Raw genomic sequence first — 13,837 nt, 5'->3', positions numbered from 1 at the left:
TACTCCTGAATTCAAGTGATCTCCCACCTCAGCTTCCCAAAGTGCTGATTATGGGTGTGAGCCACTTCTCCTGGCCCTGATTTTTAATTCTCTGGAAAAACTGCTTTAGACAAGAAGAGAGGCTATATGGTAACTTAGAAGTTTTTTTTTTAATTATTTTTTATTAAATCATAACTTTGTACATTGATGCATTTATGGAGTTCAGGGTACTGCTTCGATATACAATGTGAAATGTTTATTGTAAATAAGTTTTTTATTTTAGTTCATTAAATGTAAGAATATGACTATACCTTCAATACAACATCGCCTTCTTGAATATTGCCATCTCTTGCTGCCAAACTATCTTGTGAAATTTCCTTTACAAATATATGGCTGGCCAATCGAAGACCATATTCTGAAATTACAGAGTTTAATAATCACTGCAAAAGGAGAGTTTTTAAGTATAATCAACAGCAAGGCATAGTTTCTGGCCACCCTACAAATATGACATTTCCTCTAATTAGCAAATAGTCTACAATGTTAACATGAAAGAAAAGTGAAAACATCTGGTTTAAACAAAAGACTGACGTACTGTGTTCCTGTTTCACTGAAAGGGAGAAAACCCCAAAGAGAACATCATTTATTTCAGACCATGTATTGATACACTGATTTCCCAGAATGTTTAAGGAATATAATTCTAAATAATAAATTTCCTGAGGCTTAGAAAACTTTGGAAAGGCTAATCAACTTTATTGATTATTGTTATCAAGCATATATTTTTTCTTAGCTCCTACAGCAAAAATATTTGTGGTTCTACACACCTCTGACACAGGAAAGACATATTCAGGAATACTCGTATATGCTACTATGTATTAGCAAAGGCATACAACCAGCCAGGCAGGTGTGAGCTGGAGTTACTAGGCCAGTCCTCTCCTATATATATCCAAAAAAGTATCAAAGAGTAAGGTCATATTAACTGTATCCGTGCGTGAGGGAACAAAGTTGAGTAGTGACTGGGAGAGTTGAAAATAAAGTTTTTTAAAAAACAAAACCAATCACAACAACTATCAGTACAGTGTCAACTCAAAAAGGACTGGCCCTTGGTTCTGTGAGGCAGAAGTCTTACTAAATAAAAAACAAAAACAAAACGAAAAACCAGGATGGAAAACAGAAAATTGTTTTTAATGCAGGACAAGTCAGCACACCTACTACTCAACCCATCTAAAGCTCCATCAGAATTACACTTTAACTTAAGGCAAATATACAGAGTGCTCATGAGCAGGAGCAGAAATCAGGATTTTAGAAAGAAACTATTTTTTTTTAGGAGATCTAGGCAATGAACTAGGCAGTCAATAAAGTGTGCTTTGGAAATGGTCATTATATTACAGTATTAGCTAAAAGACTGTTCTTTTTCAAGATTAAAAAGGTAGAAATCACTGTTACACACATGACCCCCAAATATTTCTTATATGATAGTTTATTTATTTATTGCAAGTATTTCCTTGGGTATACAACAGCTATGTGCCAGGTGCTATGGGTAAAGCAGCAAGTGAGATAGCCCCTGCACCCTGGCAACCTACATAGTTGTAGAGAAAAGGAGGTTACCATGGCAACAACAGGTGCAACGAAGAGTTCAGACAGCAGAAATACAAGTCTCTCCATCTAGAAGGGGGTCAAAGAAGGCCTCCCTGAGGAAGAAATATTAAAGCTGAAGCTTTACCTAAGCAAACACTGAAGGGTATGTTTGTGAGAGAAAGAGTGTGAGGGGTGGGTATTGATAGAATGGTTAAAAAAAAAAATGCACTAAAGGTGCCAAGGAAAAAACCTGGCAGGTCTGATGAATTCTTAAGTCTAATGAAGCTGAGTCTGAGAAGTAAGGCAGAGAGGGGCTAAAGAGTAAGACAGACACATCACCGAAGATCCTTCAACTACACGTAGGAGCTGGCAGAATCAGCTGAAAGTGATCTAGAGACCAGGTATGAGACCAAATGAGCCCACTTAAGGGATGACAGTGGCTTGGAAAGGGTGGTGGCAGTGCAGTGAGACAGAGGTGGGATGGGTGAGAGTGATGTACGCAAAGCAAGGACATACACCGTGAACGGGGAGAAAATGTTGAGGACAGCCATCATGCATGTTGTCCATGGCTTGAGAAACAGGATAGGAATATATTCAATCAGATACTTCATTAAGAAACATGATGAAAAATTTTAAGATTGAGATGTGTTTCACTTGAGATGTGCTGAATATGGGGGACTCACAGAGAATATCTAAGTAAATAGTCCTGTGTCAGTCAGAACACAAGAGTGTACAGATTTGGGTTGGAGAAATAAGTTTTGCCATCATCAGCAGCCATCTGAGGTGAGGGGAGTAGATGAGATCGCCTGAAGAAATTACGTTAAGTGGAAAAGATATTCTAGGATAGAAACCTACAGAACATTACAGGGTAGAATGAAGAGAATGAGCCTGCAAAGAATACAGAAAAGGGGGTGGGAAACCCCCCAGAAGGATGCAGTATTATCAAAAGAATAAATGCATTATTTCAAAACAGGCTGGGTGTAGCTTGTGCCTGTATCTCAGCACTCTGAGATCCCAAGGCAGGAAGACAGCGTGAGGCCACGAGCTCAGGACCAGCCTAAGCAACATAGCAAGACCCCTATCCCCACAAAAAATAATGAGCCAGGTGTGGTGGCCCACACCTATAGTCCTTGCCATTCGGGAGGCTGAGGCAGGAGCCCAGGAATTCTAGGTTACAGTGAGTATTATGATTGCACCACTGTACTCCAGCCTGGGTGACAAACTGAAACTCTGTCTCTAAAAAAATTACTTTAAAAAAAAGAGTGGTTAACTAAGTAAAACGGAACTAAAAATCCAAGTAAGATAACGACTAAAAGGTTTCCACGGGATTTAGTGTGAATAATTTTGAGGGCGAGGGAACAGAGAAGGCTGAAGAGAAGGTGGTGAAATGAAGGGAAAGAGCAGTGTCACAGCTTCCGGGGAGTCCACTGCAGAGCGGGGTGGGGGGGGAGCAGTATTAGGAAGAGGGGTGTCAAGTCTAAAGCAGAGCAGATGAAGCCTTCCTAATATTCTCACTGTCACCTTTTAATCAAAATGATAAGACACGTGTGTCCGCAGAAAGAGGCAGCCACAGTCAGATCCAGTTTTCACCAAATTTGATGAGATGTGCAGGAGAGCAGCTAAGCTTCCATTTCAAAAATTTAAAGAAATCCTGCATTATGCAGGAAACCCTCTATGAGGCTCCACTCCTTCAATCCCTCCATTTTAAAAAAGTCTACCAAAAACAAGTCCCAAGATTTCTGTCCATGGTTATACTACTGTAGCTACGAAAAACACTGAACTTCAATTTGCTGACAGTGTGACGTTTCTTGTTAGCATAATCTGTTCTCATCACAACAACAAACCCAAAATCCAATTACTGGACAATTTTACTGAACCGCTACAGTGCTTAACAAAATGATTCAAGAGAAGGAAATGACCCACCTTGAAGACCTACCAGGATCTGACTCACAGTGAAGGAACACAAACATGACAAAGCAAAAATATGAAGGGACAGCAACCGTTCCTGTCATTAAAATCAGTCTTAAAATTTTCATGGGAAATGCCAAGGAAAGGGTTAGTAAGGCGTACCTTCGTTTTTCCGGGATTTCACCAGCGTGACTTTGGTGGGCCTGGCAGGCTGGCTGGAGGCCAGTGACCGCCTGTCTGACCGTGGTGACAAGCTCCTTTCTCTACTTGCACTTCTATCCCTCGCCCAGTTCTTATCACTCCTTCTGTTGGCTGGACCACCACGGCTACTTCTGGGATCGTGTACTTCCTCATCGTAACTATCTTCTTCATTATCAGATATTGGCTCAGGATCAGGACGACTTACTGGTATCTGAACTTTTTTCTTCCTTCTAATGGTCTGCAAATAAAAAAGATCACAAAATAAGTGGAGTGATTCTCATGTACTAATTTTAGTTCCTAAGAGAAAGGATCACTACATTTTTCTCGTCCTATATTAATATAATACACAAACACACACATTCCTAAGGAATACACTATCATAATGTCTATGTTTCCTGCTGTCTTAACGAACAGATCTAGTTAAGTGTCAAATTACGAACAGTGGGCCTCATATAAAGCCTTTACGTACTCATGCATGAAGATCTTCCAAGTGTAATAATCCTAAGCTCAGAGAGAAACTAATTGCTGGTGGTTTGAATAAAAGATGGGCAGTATACTCTAATGCCATCTATATTGCTACCAAAACCACAGCAAACTTGCAAGCCCAGCTTGACTCCTTAAAAATTTTAGAATGTGGCTCGGCGCCTGTGGCTCAAGCGGCTAAGGCGCCAGCCACATACACCTAAGGTGGCGGGTTCGAATCCCCAGCCCGAGCCTGCCAAACAACGACGATGGCTGCAACCAAAAAATGGTTGGGCATTGTGGCAGACGCCTGTAGTCCCAGCTACTTGGGAGGCTGAGGCAGGAGACTCGCTTGAGCCCAGGAGTTGGAGGTTGCTGTGAACTGTGATGCCACGACACTCTACCCAGGGGGATAGCTTGAGGCTCTGTCTCAAAAAAAAAAAAATTTAGAATGTATCAATGTCAAGGTACACTAATGCCTGATCAGACCCCTAAGAGAGAATTTAATGTACCTTCACACTACCACTCAACTAACCCAGTTATAGTTCACCAACCACACTCTTATCATCTCTGTATCTCTGCGATTTGAAGCTTTTGGATTAGATGCAAATTCTTTTCCTCTGGCATTCTTTTCTCAGTGACTCGTAACTGGCTCTGTTTCCCTTGTCCACTTATTTTCTTCCTTCTCTGGACATTCAAGATCTACATGCATTACCTCCCAATTCAGTGACACCATAGTACACACCTGATCCCAAGAGAAAGCTGCAAGATGTTCTTTCTTTTTTTTTTTTTGAGACAGAGTCTCAAGCTGTCGCCCTGGGGAGAGTGCCGGGGCGTCATAGCTCATAGCAGTTTCCAACTCCTGAGCGAGGTGATTCAAGATATTCTTGAGTAGCACTCCTTGTCTCACATTTCTGATGTCTCTGTCTACTGCAGCGTTCTACTCTCCATCTGATTTCCAGGCCCACTGCCCTCTCCTGTGCTCAGCTCACATGTGCCCTCCGGGTTTCCAGTGACGTCCTCCCAAGTCTGCACGAGACCTCACACCGCCACATTTCCATGGCTTCTCTCTCGACCCCTCCAGACTCTGCCATGACAAACTCCAGTCTGCATCACCTTCACTTGCACACTTACTGCTTATGTCTCCTAGAAACTGATTTTACCTGACAGAATTTTTGCTCTTGTTCAGCAATCCTTTTATCTGTATCTTTCTGCCTTTCTGTGCAATTGCCTACCATAGGCATTCCAAAACCATTCTCCAAGATCCCAACCACCTAGTCTATCTTCACTTCACTCCCCTTCTCCTTCTAAATTTTTTCAGTATCTCATTTATTTGGTCTTCTTTCCTTCTGGTCTTAAAGACCAAGTTGATCTTCTTCCTGTATGAACAGAACTCTTACAACTGAGCTCTCATTCCTACCCATCTCCAAGACCTTTCTCCATCACTCACCATGGTTGAGTGGTTGCTTGCATCTCTAATCTCTTCCCACGTACCTCAAATCAGTCCTTTGCCTAATACCCTCCCAATTAGCCTTGTGTTTCCCAGTCTAGCTACTCACTTCCATGTTATCATCTTCTCCAAAGGGCTACTCTATTCCTCATACTGTGCCTTCCTACTATTATTACTACCACCATGAGCAATCAGAGAGAGCTTTTCTGAAGACACAAGTGAAAGCTAAAAGATGAGCAGCAGTGGAGGCAAGGATGTGACAAGGGGGAAGGGAAGCCCTGATATGAACTGGGAGAAGCAAGGCTGCCTCTGCCCTCAGAGCACCCCGCAACTGAGGTTCTTATCAAGTAACATTCATGTAAAGCATTCTTTTTTTTTTTTTTAGACAGAGCCTCAAGCTATCCCCCTGGGTAGAGTACCATGGCATCACAGTTCACAGCAACCTCCAACTCCTGGGCTCAAGCGAGTCTCCTGCCTCAGCCTCCCAAGTAGCTGGGACCACAGGCGCCTGCCACAACGCCTAGCCATTTTTTGGTTACAGCCATCATTGTTGTTTGGCAGGCCCGGGCTGGGGATTCGAACCTGCCACCTCAGGTGTATGTGGCTGGCACCTTAGCCGCTTGAGCCACAGGCGCCGAGCCCATGTAAAGCATTCTTAACTGCCTCCCTGCTCTTACGTCTCCCTTCTACTTCAATCTCCAATATTGTATCCGAATCTATTAGTACTTTCATCTTCAGAAATGATGCAGAGATAAGCCACACAGTGAGGCAATCTACTAAAGGCAAGAGGGCTAAGGCTAATAATGTTTGGGTGCACAGTTTCAGGGTACACCCTTTACAGCTCTCCTCAGACTCCCAGACATCACAATTCAATGCAGGCTTCCCCACATGCCCACCCACCCCTGTCCTTTCTGTTGGGTTCTGAGTGTCTGCTGGCACTGAATGGAGAGAGCAAGGCTGAGCACCAAACACTCAGCCTCTTCCTCCTGCTGTGCTGTGTGCTCCTGAACTAAGGCTTCCCACTGGTGGCCTCATTAGTCCTCTTTGGGGCTAGGTGGGACAAAAAACATAGGAGGGACAAAGAGGGTAAAAGGGCTAATATGCTTCTTCCTAAGTGAGAATAACATTTTAAATAAGACTTTTACATTAAATCCATTCTATGCTACATGTGTCAAATTTTAACTGTGATGTGAGGCCAGTTATCAAGCGGTAAATGAACTTCTCCCTTACTTAAAAAAAAAAGTACCCAGAGAAACATGACATAGAGATTCTAGCTACATAGTAATACAGTAACATTAAAGGGCTCTCAACAACTCTACCAAAAAACCCAGATTTTTTTCTCTGCTCAAGTTATCACAGTAACAAGGAATGTAGTTGTTGATATATGCTTCAAAAGACAACATAAAACTTACCCAGTAATAAATCTTATACCAGAAAAGGCCACATATTTCAAACTGACTACATGCCAAGATCCAGTCTAACTTCAGTACATTCAGTGTACTTACCAATGAGGACCCCCCTCAGAAGTGCATCTCTGTGTGAACATCACAGGTACCCTCACACAGACCAGTTGTGCAGCCTGCTACACACACGGGCTGCACAGTACAGCCTACTGCTCCAGGCTGCAATGGGTGCAGCATGTAACTGCACTAAATACTACAGGCAACTGCAACACTGGCAAGTATTTGTCTCTAAACTTATCTAACTGTGGAAAAGGTTCACTAAAGATCCTGTAATCTTACGGGATCCCTGTTGTATTTACGATCTTTGTTGACTAAAATATGAGAAGAAACATTAGGCCATAAAGAGGTAACCATTCAACTATTCCCTTTCCTTTTCCAACTAAAAAACCCTGGGATCTGAGTTTTGAGAAAATGCACACAACAGTGACAAAACACAATACTCTTGGAAGAATTATTCTTAAGTACAAACAACTGACTTAAGAAATATTGTTTCCGTTTTCATTTTCTTAAACAGGAAGACAGAATTCAAACACCAGAAACAGAAAAATAAAGTTGATATTTTACTATTTTTTTTAATATTTCAGGCTCCTTTATTCCATGAATATTTACAGAACATCAACTATTGGCAAAACATTGACATAATCATTGAAGATAACATTGGGGCAAATGTATTAATTGTATGAGGAAACAAAAGCATTATCTACAAATCAATTATGAGATAAGTATACTCATTACCACCACTTCTAGTAAAGTTGAAGATCCTAGTTAGTACAATTGTGATAACTTAAAAATCCCAATAGTTTGTAAAAAAAATATAAATTTCATTACTTCCAAGTTACCAAAAGCAAAAGAAAAATTCAGCAATATAGCTAACTTCAAAATAACTATACAAAATCAATCATATTCCTATATAAAAAAGAATTACAAAATAATATTTTGTAATAATATTAGAAAAAGAAAGATAGCATTGTAGATTAAAAAATACTTACAATTTTTGCATTTTTCCCGCTTTTTCTTAGTTGCTGAACAGCAAAAGCGTGTTCTACATTATCCATTGAAACTCCATTAACCATTGCAACTCGATCGTTTTCCCTAAAAAACGATCGAAAAAGTTACCAAAATAACATGTTACCAAAAAAAAAAAAAAAATTACTAGGAGTTTATAAAAGAACTTTTCAAAACAGGTACTTCTAACATATTCTAACTATGGGCTAATTAATCTATCTCTTTTCAGATCAACGATGAAATGTCAAAAAATTTACTTCCAGATGTCCCACCAGAATATTCAGCAAGTAACTCACCATAAGCTCTTAACATGTTTTACCCACTGACCCGGGGTTTCCCCGAGGACTGAACAGGGAGCACAACACCCAGAATAATTTCTGATGTTACATTTAGAGAACCAAATAATACCAAATAATACCAAGTCATATAGTTGGAAAGAATTATTTCCTTTTGAAAAAATAAAGACTCTCCTTTTCATTTTCTTTTAATCTTATTGATTATAGTCTCTTTACTTTGGCCAGTATAGCTTTTGCTTTTTTGTTTTTTTTTTTTTCATTTTGCTAATCTCCTTACCAAACAAAAAGGGCAAGACTTGGGGTGAGAGGTTCCTGAAGGAGGGGCTGTACTTATAACTGGGTTACAGATTTTCTTTTTCACTATTTTGAAGTTACCTTCCGTTTAAAGTGACACTAGCTTTCCACTTATGAATAGCGACAGAGCTTCTTTCTTAATTAAATAAGTGTATGTTAATTTCAGAAAAAATATTAAATAAACCATGGCAGAGGTGGTGTGTGAACACAGCCCATCACCAGGACAGGGTGCCGTGACGTGTGAAGGGCTCTGGGGGAGAAGTGTGCTTACTGCAGCTGTCCTTCCGCGGGGCCTCCTTTCAACACATCGGAAATCACTATCGATGTTTCCCCACTCTGAAAATGAGGATTATCTCTTCCACCAGATATTGCAATTCCAAATCCAAATCCAGGAGCCTAAAACAATAATTACAGTAACATGTTGCTATTAAGGACAGAAATAATCATTTGTTGTATCACACTCTACAATTTAGAAAAGTTGAAATATAAAACTACAATTTTAAATGAATAGCAAGACACTAAGAAAAAAACTGCAATTTTTACCTATGATCCACAATTACTTCCTCATATAATTACATATAAGAATTATCTATCTTTGTACAAGAATGCATACTCTAATTAATGAAATACTGGACACAAGAGAATACTAAAAATTGCCAGTTACATCATTGCTTTATGATAACTAAAACACATTTTAAAATTCTGAAAACTAAAATTCTGAATTTATTTCTGATTATTAGAAGGGTCCCTGAAGGGACTGGCAGTGCCCAGAGTGATCACCACAAACACTGGCAACTGATTTAGAAGATGGCAGACTTCATTAGTATATACACCATCTGCCATTGTACAAAACAAAATCAAACCTTGTACACTGCGCACACTGTGTACAACAGAAGGTGTACATCAATCATATCTAACATTTTTAAATTATATTTTTAACTAAAGCAAATTATAACAAGCCACATACTTCTGAAAGACCTTACAATCTTTACTACAATGATTATGGACAGACTAGTATAGATGTAGCTCAGTGGTTTGGGCACTGGCCACATACACCAGGGCCAGCGGGTTTGAACCCAGTCTGGACCAGCTAAACAACAACAGCTACAACAAAAAAATAGCCGGGCACTATGGCAGGCGCCTGTAGTCCCAGCTATGTGGGAGGCGGAGGTAACAGAATCACTTAAGCCCAGGAGTTGGAGGTTTTTGCGAGCTGTGACGCCATGACACTCTATTGAGGGTGACTCTGTCTCAAAAAGAAACCTTACTGAATCTCAAAGAAATTCACCCCATTCCCTAGAAAGAAAATGAAGTACTCAGGAGTACATCATACATTTTCCTAAGGCTCCAGAATCACTAAACCAGAAATGTGTTTTTGTGTAAAGTTATATAATCCCAACTACCTTAAGATACAAAGCACACAAATTCCAGGATCACATACACGTATGGTAACTGAAAAAAAGACAAGTCACTTCAGTAGCCAATTTAGATAATTATGGATATTCATGTTTGATTTTATACCAAAAACTGGATAAACGGTAGTTTCGTAATGGATAGTTGGAATGTATGACGCAAGACCCTATCAAGGAACTGTCTGTGCTGCTGTGTGGACAGCTACTGAGCCGGTTCTGTACTCTGGGCATTTCATCTATGAATGACAGAAGAGTACGCCTTAGTCTTTTGAAAAATATTGATTCTCTGAGGCAAGTCTTTCAAATGATGACCCATTTCACCACACAATATTTTTAAAAATCATGTGTTAACATCACCATCACACTCCTCAGGAAAGTTTTTGAAGTACTGAAAAGCTCCTGAGCGCAAGGTGGAAGATAAAAGTTGTACAAATTTTAATTTTTGCTTTAAAATTCAATTCTCACTCCAGGCAACGAGGCTCACACCTATAATCCTCCCACCCTGGGATGCTGAGGCTGGAGGATCACTTGAGTTCAAAAGTTTGAGGTCAGCCTGGGCAACACAGAGAGAACTCATCTGTTAAAAAATATATTTTCTTGGCTTGGTGCCTGTAGCTCAAGCGGCTAAGGTGCCAGCCACATACACCAGAACTCACGGGTTCGAATCCAGCCTGGGCCTGCCAAACAATGACAACTACAACCAAAAAATAGTGGGGTGTTGTGGTGGGCGCATGTAGTTCCCACTACTTGGGAGGATGAGGCAATAGAATCGCTTAAGCCCAGAAGTTGGAGATTGCTATGAGCGGTGATGCTATAGCACTCTACCTAGGGCTATAGCTTGAGGCTCTGTCTCAAAAAAATAAAAAAATAAAAAATAAATATATTTTCTTAAATTAGCTCAGCAAGGTGGAATGCATCTGTAAGCCCAACTACTCAGAGGGCTGAGGTGGGAGGATTGCTTGAGTCCAGGAGTTTGATGCTGCAATGAGTTTTAATCATGCCACTACACTCCAGCCTTGGTCACAGAGTAAGACTCTGTCTCAAAACCTAAACAAAGAAATGCTCTTTACTGGAAAAAACCTAAACATCCAAGGGTAAAAGATTATTCTTTCCCTACCCTTTTTTCTCCTTGGAAGAGATAAAACACAAATCTTTTACCTTATGTAACCTTATACTATGTATTTACATTTTGCTTTGTAATTCTTTTATTTTAAAATTAGAAACATAACAAAAATATTAAAGAAATACTAAAAACATTAGGAACTTTTAATTAAAGAAGGCAAGATGACAAGACATTTTCTTAAGAACTACTTCTGAGCAAAATTAAGTGTAGTTTGGGCTCCAGTGAGCCAGGGCCCAAAACCAGACAGCTTGGGCATCTGGCAGGGGCATGTCATTCTCCTAGATGGGTGTTTCCTACAGTGTAGCTGATTTTTACCTAGCTACAGGTGAGAGTCATCTGGGAAAAGTTTCAAACAGGCTTGCTGATGCCCATATCCTCAACCCAGATCAGTTAAGTAAATATGGAAGAGCAGTTGGTAGCCATGTCTAAAATCAGCAGCCAGAGACATGAGAACTGCACCTTTGAATGTTTTGTGATCAGATGTCACCAGATACCTGTTTAAGGGCTCAACTGTCACATACTTCCCTTCCCGCTACCTTCACCATCATCTTATTTGGCCCTGCCAATAGATTTCTTACCTCTACTGCACTAAAATCTATTCTCCATCATGCTGGCAAATCTGTCACTCTAAAACAAAGAACTAACCCAATAGGTGTGCCTACAAGTCTAAATTGGTTAGCATGTAACCCCCTTGCACAGAACTCCCACTTGCTTCCCAGCACTCCAGTCTTTGCTCTAAACCCGCTTAACTACTGATCCCTGCTTAAGCATGCCATGCATATCAAACTGTGTGCTTTTGCACTGCCCCTCTCCATAAGATTTCTTTAGCATCTCATCAATCCTGCAAATTTTAGCTCCCTCTTCAAACTCCAGGTTCAACATCATCTCATCCATAAAATCATCCCTGCTTTTATAACCCATCCTGTGTCCTCACAGAGTACATGGATATATTTCTGCTACTTAACACGTGGCATTGTAAGTAGCCTGGATTATCAAGGGCCCGTGTACAAGGGATGTGGCCTCACATAAAGTAGTTCATCAGCTTAGTGAGCCTAAACAAGTATTTGATTGATTATTCAATTTAATTTTAATTCTATTCCCCTTTATAGAGATTGCCTTTTTGTTTTTTTTTTTAAGTAGAACTAATTTGAGAACTAAAAACTCAGAATTCTGGGAAAATTAGCAGAGTAACAGTAGGCATAAATAAAACTTTGAATTTCAAAATAAAAATAGGCAGAGCAAGCACATAATGAACAAACCAAAAACCCATGGACAACACTTACAACAAAACCCACGCATCCTCTCTGAAGCGCCAAGTCCAAGCCAGTGAAGATACACAGCCAGCTATGAGGCCTATTTAGTACACATACATGCACATGTACACACACAGAGAAAAGCAAGCAAACAAAACTGTAAACCTCAAAACCCCTTCAAAGCTACTATGAAAAGATTTTGAGTAGTAGAGTAACAACCCCACCACCAAAGCCTGACAGAAAGAGTGCTCAGAAAATGAGAAGGCCAGGCACGTGGCTCAATGTCTGTAATTCCAGCACTTGGGAGGCCAACGCAGGTGGACTGCCTAAGCTCACCAGCCTGAGCCTGAGCAAGACCTCATCTCAAAAACTAGCCAGGCATGGCGGGCGCCTGTAGTCCCAGCTACTTGGCAGGCTGAGGCAAGAGGACTGCTTGAGCCCAAGAATTTGAGGTTGCTGTGAGCTATGACACCACTGCACTCTACCGAGGGTGACAGAGTTAACCTCTCATCTCAAAAAAAAAAAAAGAAAGAAAGAAAGAAAGAAAAAAGATCAAAACTCTTAACTATCACAAAACAAGTTAAAAGGCTGTTAGGAAAATGATATAAACACAAGACATGATAGAACATAAGAATTAGGGCAGTGCCTGCGGCTCTCAGTAGGGCACTGGCCCCATATACTGAGGATGGTGGGTTCAAACCCAGCCTCAGCCAAACTGCCATAAAAAAATAGCCAGGCATTGTGGCAGGGCGCCTGGATCCCAGCTACTTGGGAGGCTGAGGCAGGAGAATCACCTAAGCCCAAGAGTTGGAGTTTGCTGTGAAGTGTAACGCCACGGAACTCTACTGAGGGCGACAAAATGAGACTCTGTCTCTAAAAAAAAAAGAAGAAGAAGAAGAAGAAGAACAAGGTAAGAATTAGAAATGAAAGAATTCAAGAGAAAATTAAAAAATTTAAAGTCATTTTACATAGGAGAAACTTAAGACAGAAGAAATAGTATCTTAAGAGAAAGTATAAGGGAAAAAAATTTTTTAAAACAGAAAACTAAAAAGAGATAATGTGATTTTATAAAAAGGGATTTTTGAGAAAATTTAAAAAACTGAATACAAAAGAGGTATAACATAACATATGGATAAAGAAGTAAACCAAAATAAGGGAAGAGAAAAATTAGTAAAAAACTGTTAACTTAAAAAAGTTTCCTGATCACTATTTTTGAATGAAACAAAACAACATACAGAAACACTGTGTTTATCTGACAGTTATCTGAGAATATCAATCCAGGGAGACGATCACCAAAATACATTAAAACTACTAAAGTTTAAGAAAAAAAAACAGGCTCGGCGCCTATAGCTCAACCGGCTAAGGCACCAGCCACGTACACCTAAGGTGGCGGGTTCGAATCCCCAGCCCGGACCC

The 13,837-nt window shown here is 40.2% G+C and overlaps 1 protein-coding gene across 5 annotated transcripts in view; it reads right to left on the bottom strand.

Annotated features, from left to right (window-relative positions):
* TJP1 (tight junction protein 1) overlaps window positions 1–13,837 on the bottom strand; it is a 100,245-nt gene that overhangs the window by 54,924 nt on the left and 31,484 nt on the right. For all 5 annotated transcript variants that reach the window (XM_023507614.1, XM_012812194.2, XM_023507615.1 and 2 more), the window contains exons 3-6: window positions 8,905–9,029; window positions 8,028–8,130; window positions 3,625–3,901; window positions 291–394 (exon numbers count right to left, since the gene is read on the bottom strand). In XM_023507614.1, the coding sequence (XP_023363382.1) occupies window positions 291–394; window positions 3,625–3,901; window positions 8,028–8,130; window positions 8,905–9,029 (609 nt within the window). The remainder of the gene's footprint in view (window positions 1–290; window positions 395–3,624; window positions 3,902–8,027; window positions 8,131–8,904; window positions 9,030–13,837) is intronic.

Source organism: Otolemur garnettii, unplaced genomic scaffold, assembly GCF_000181295.1.
Source record: "Otolemur garnettii isolate 467f Iridium unplaced genomic scaffold, OtoGar3 scaffold00194, whole genome shotgun sequence".
Lineage (NCBI taxonomy): Eukaryota > Metazoa > Chordata > Mammalia > Primates > Galagidae > Otolemur > Otolemur garnettii.
Note: the sequence above shows the minus strand (reverse complement) of the source record. Positions and strands in the feature narration are given on the sequence as shown.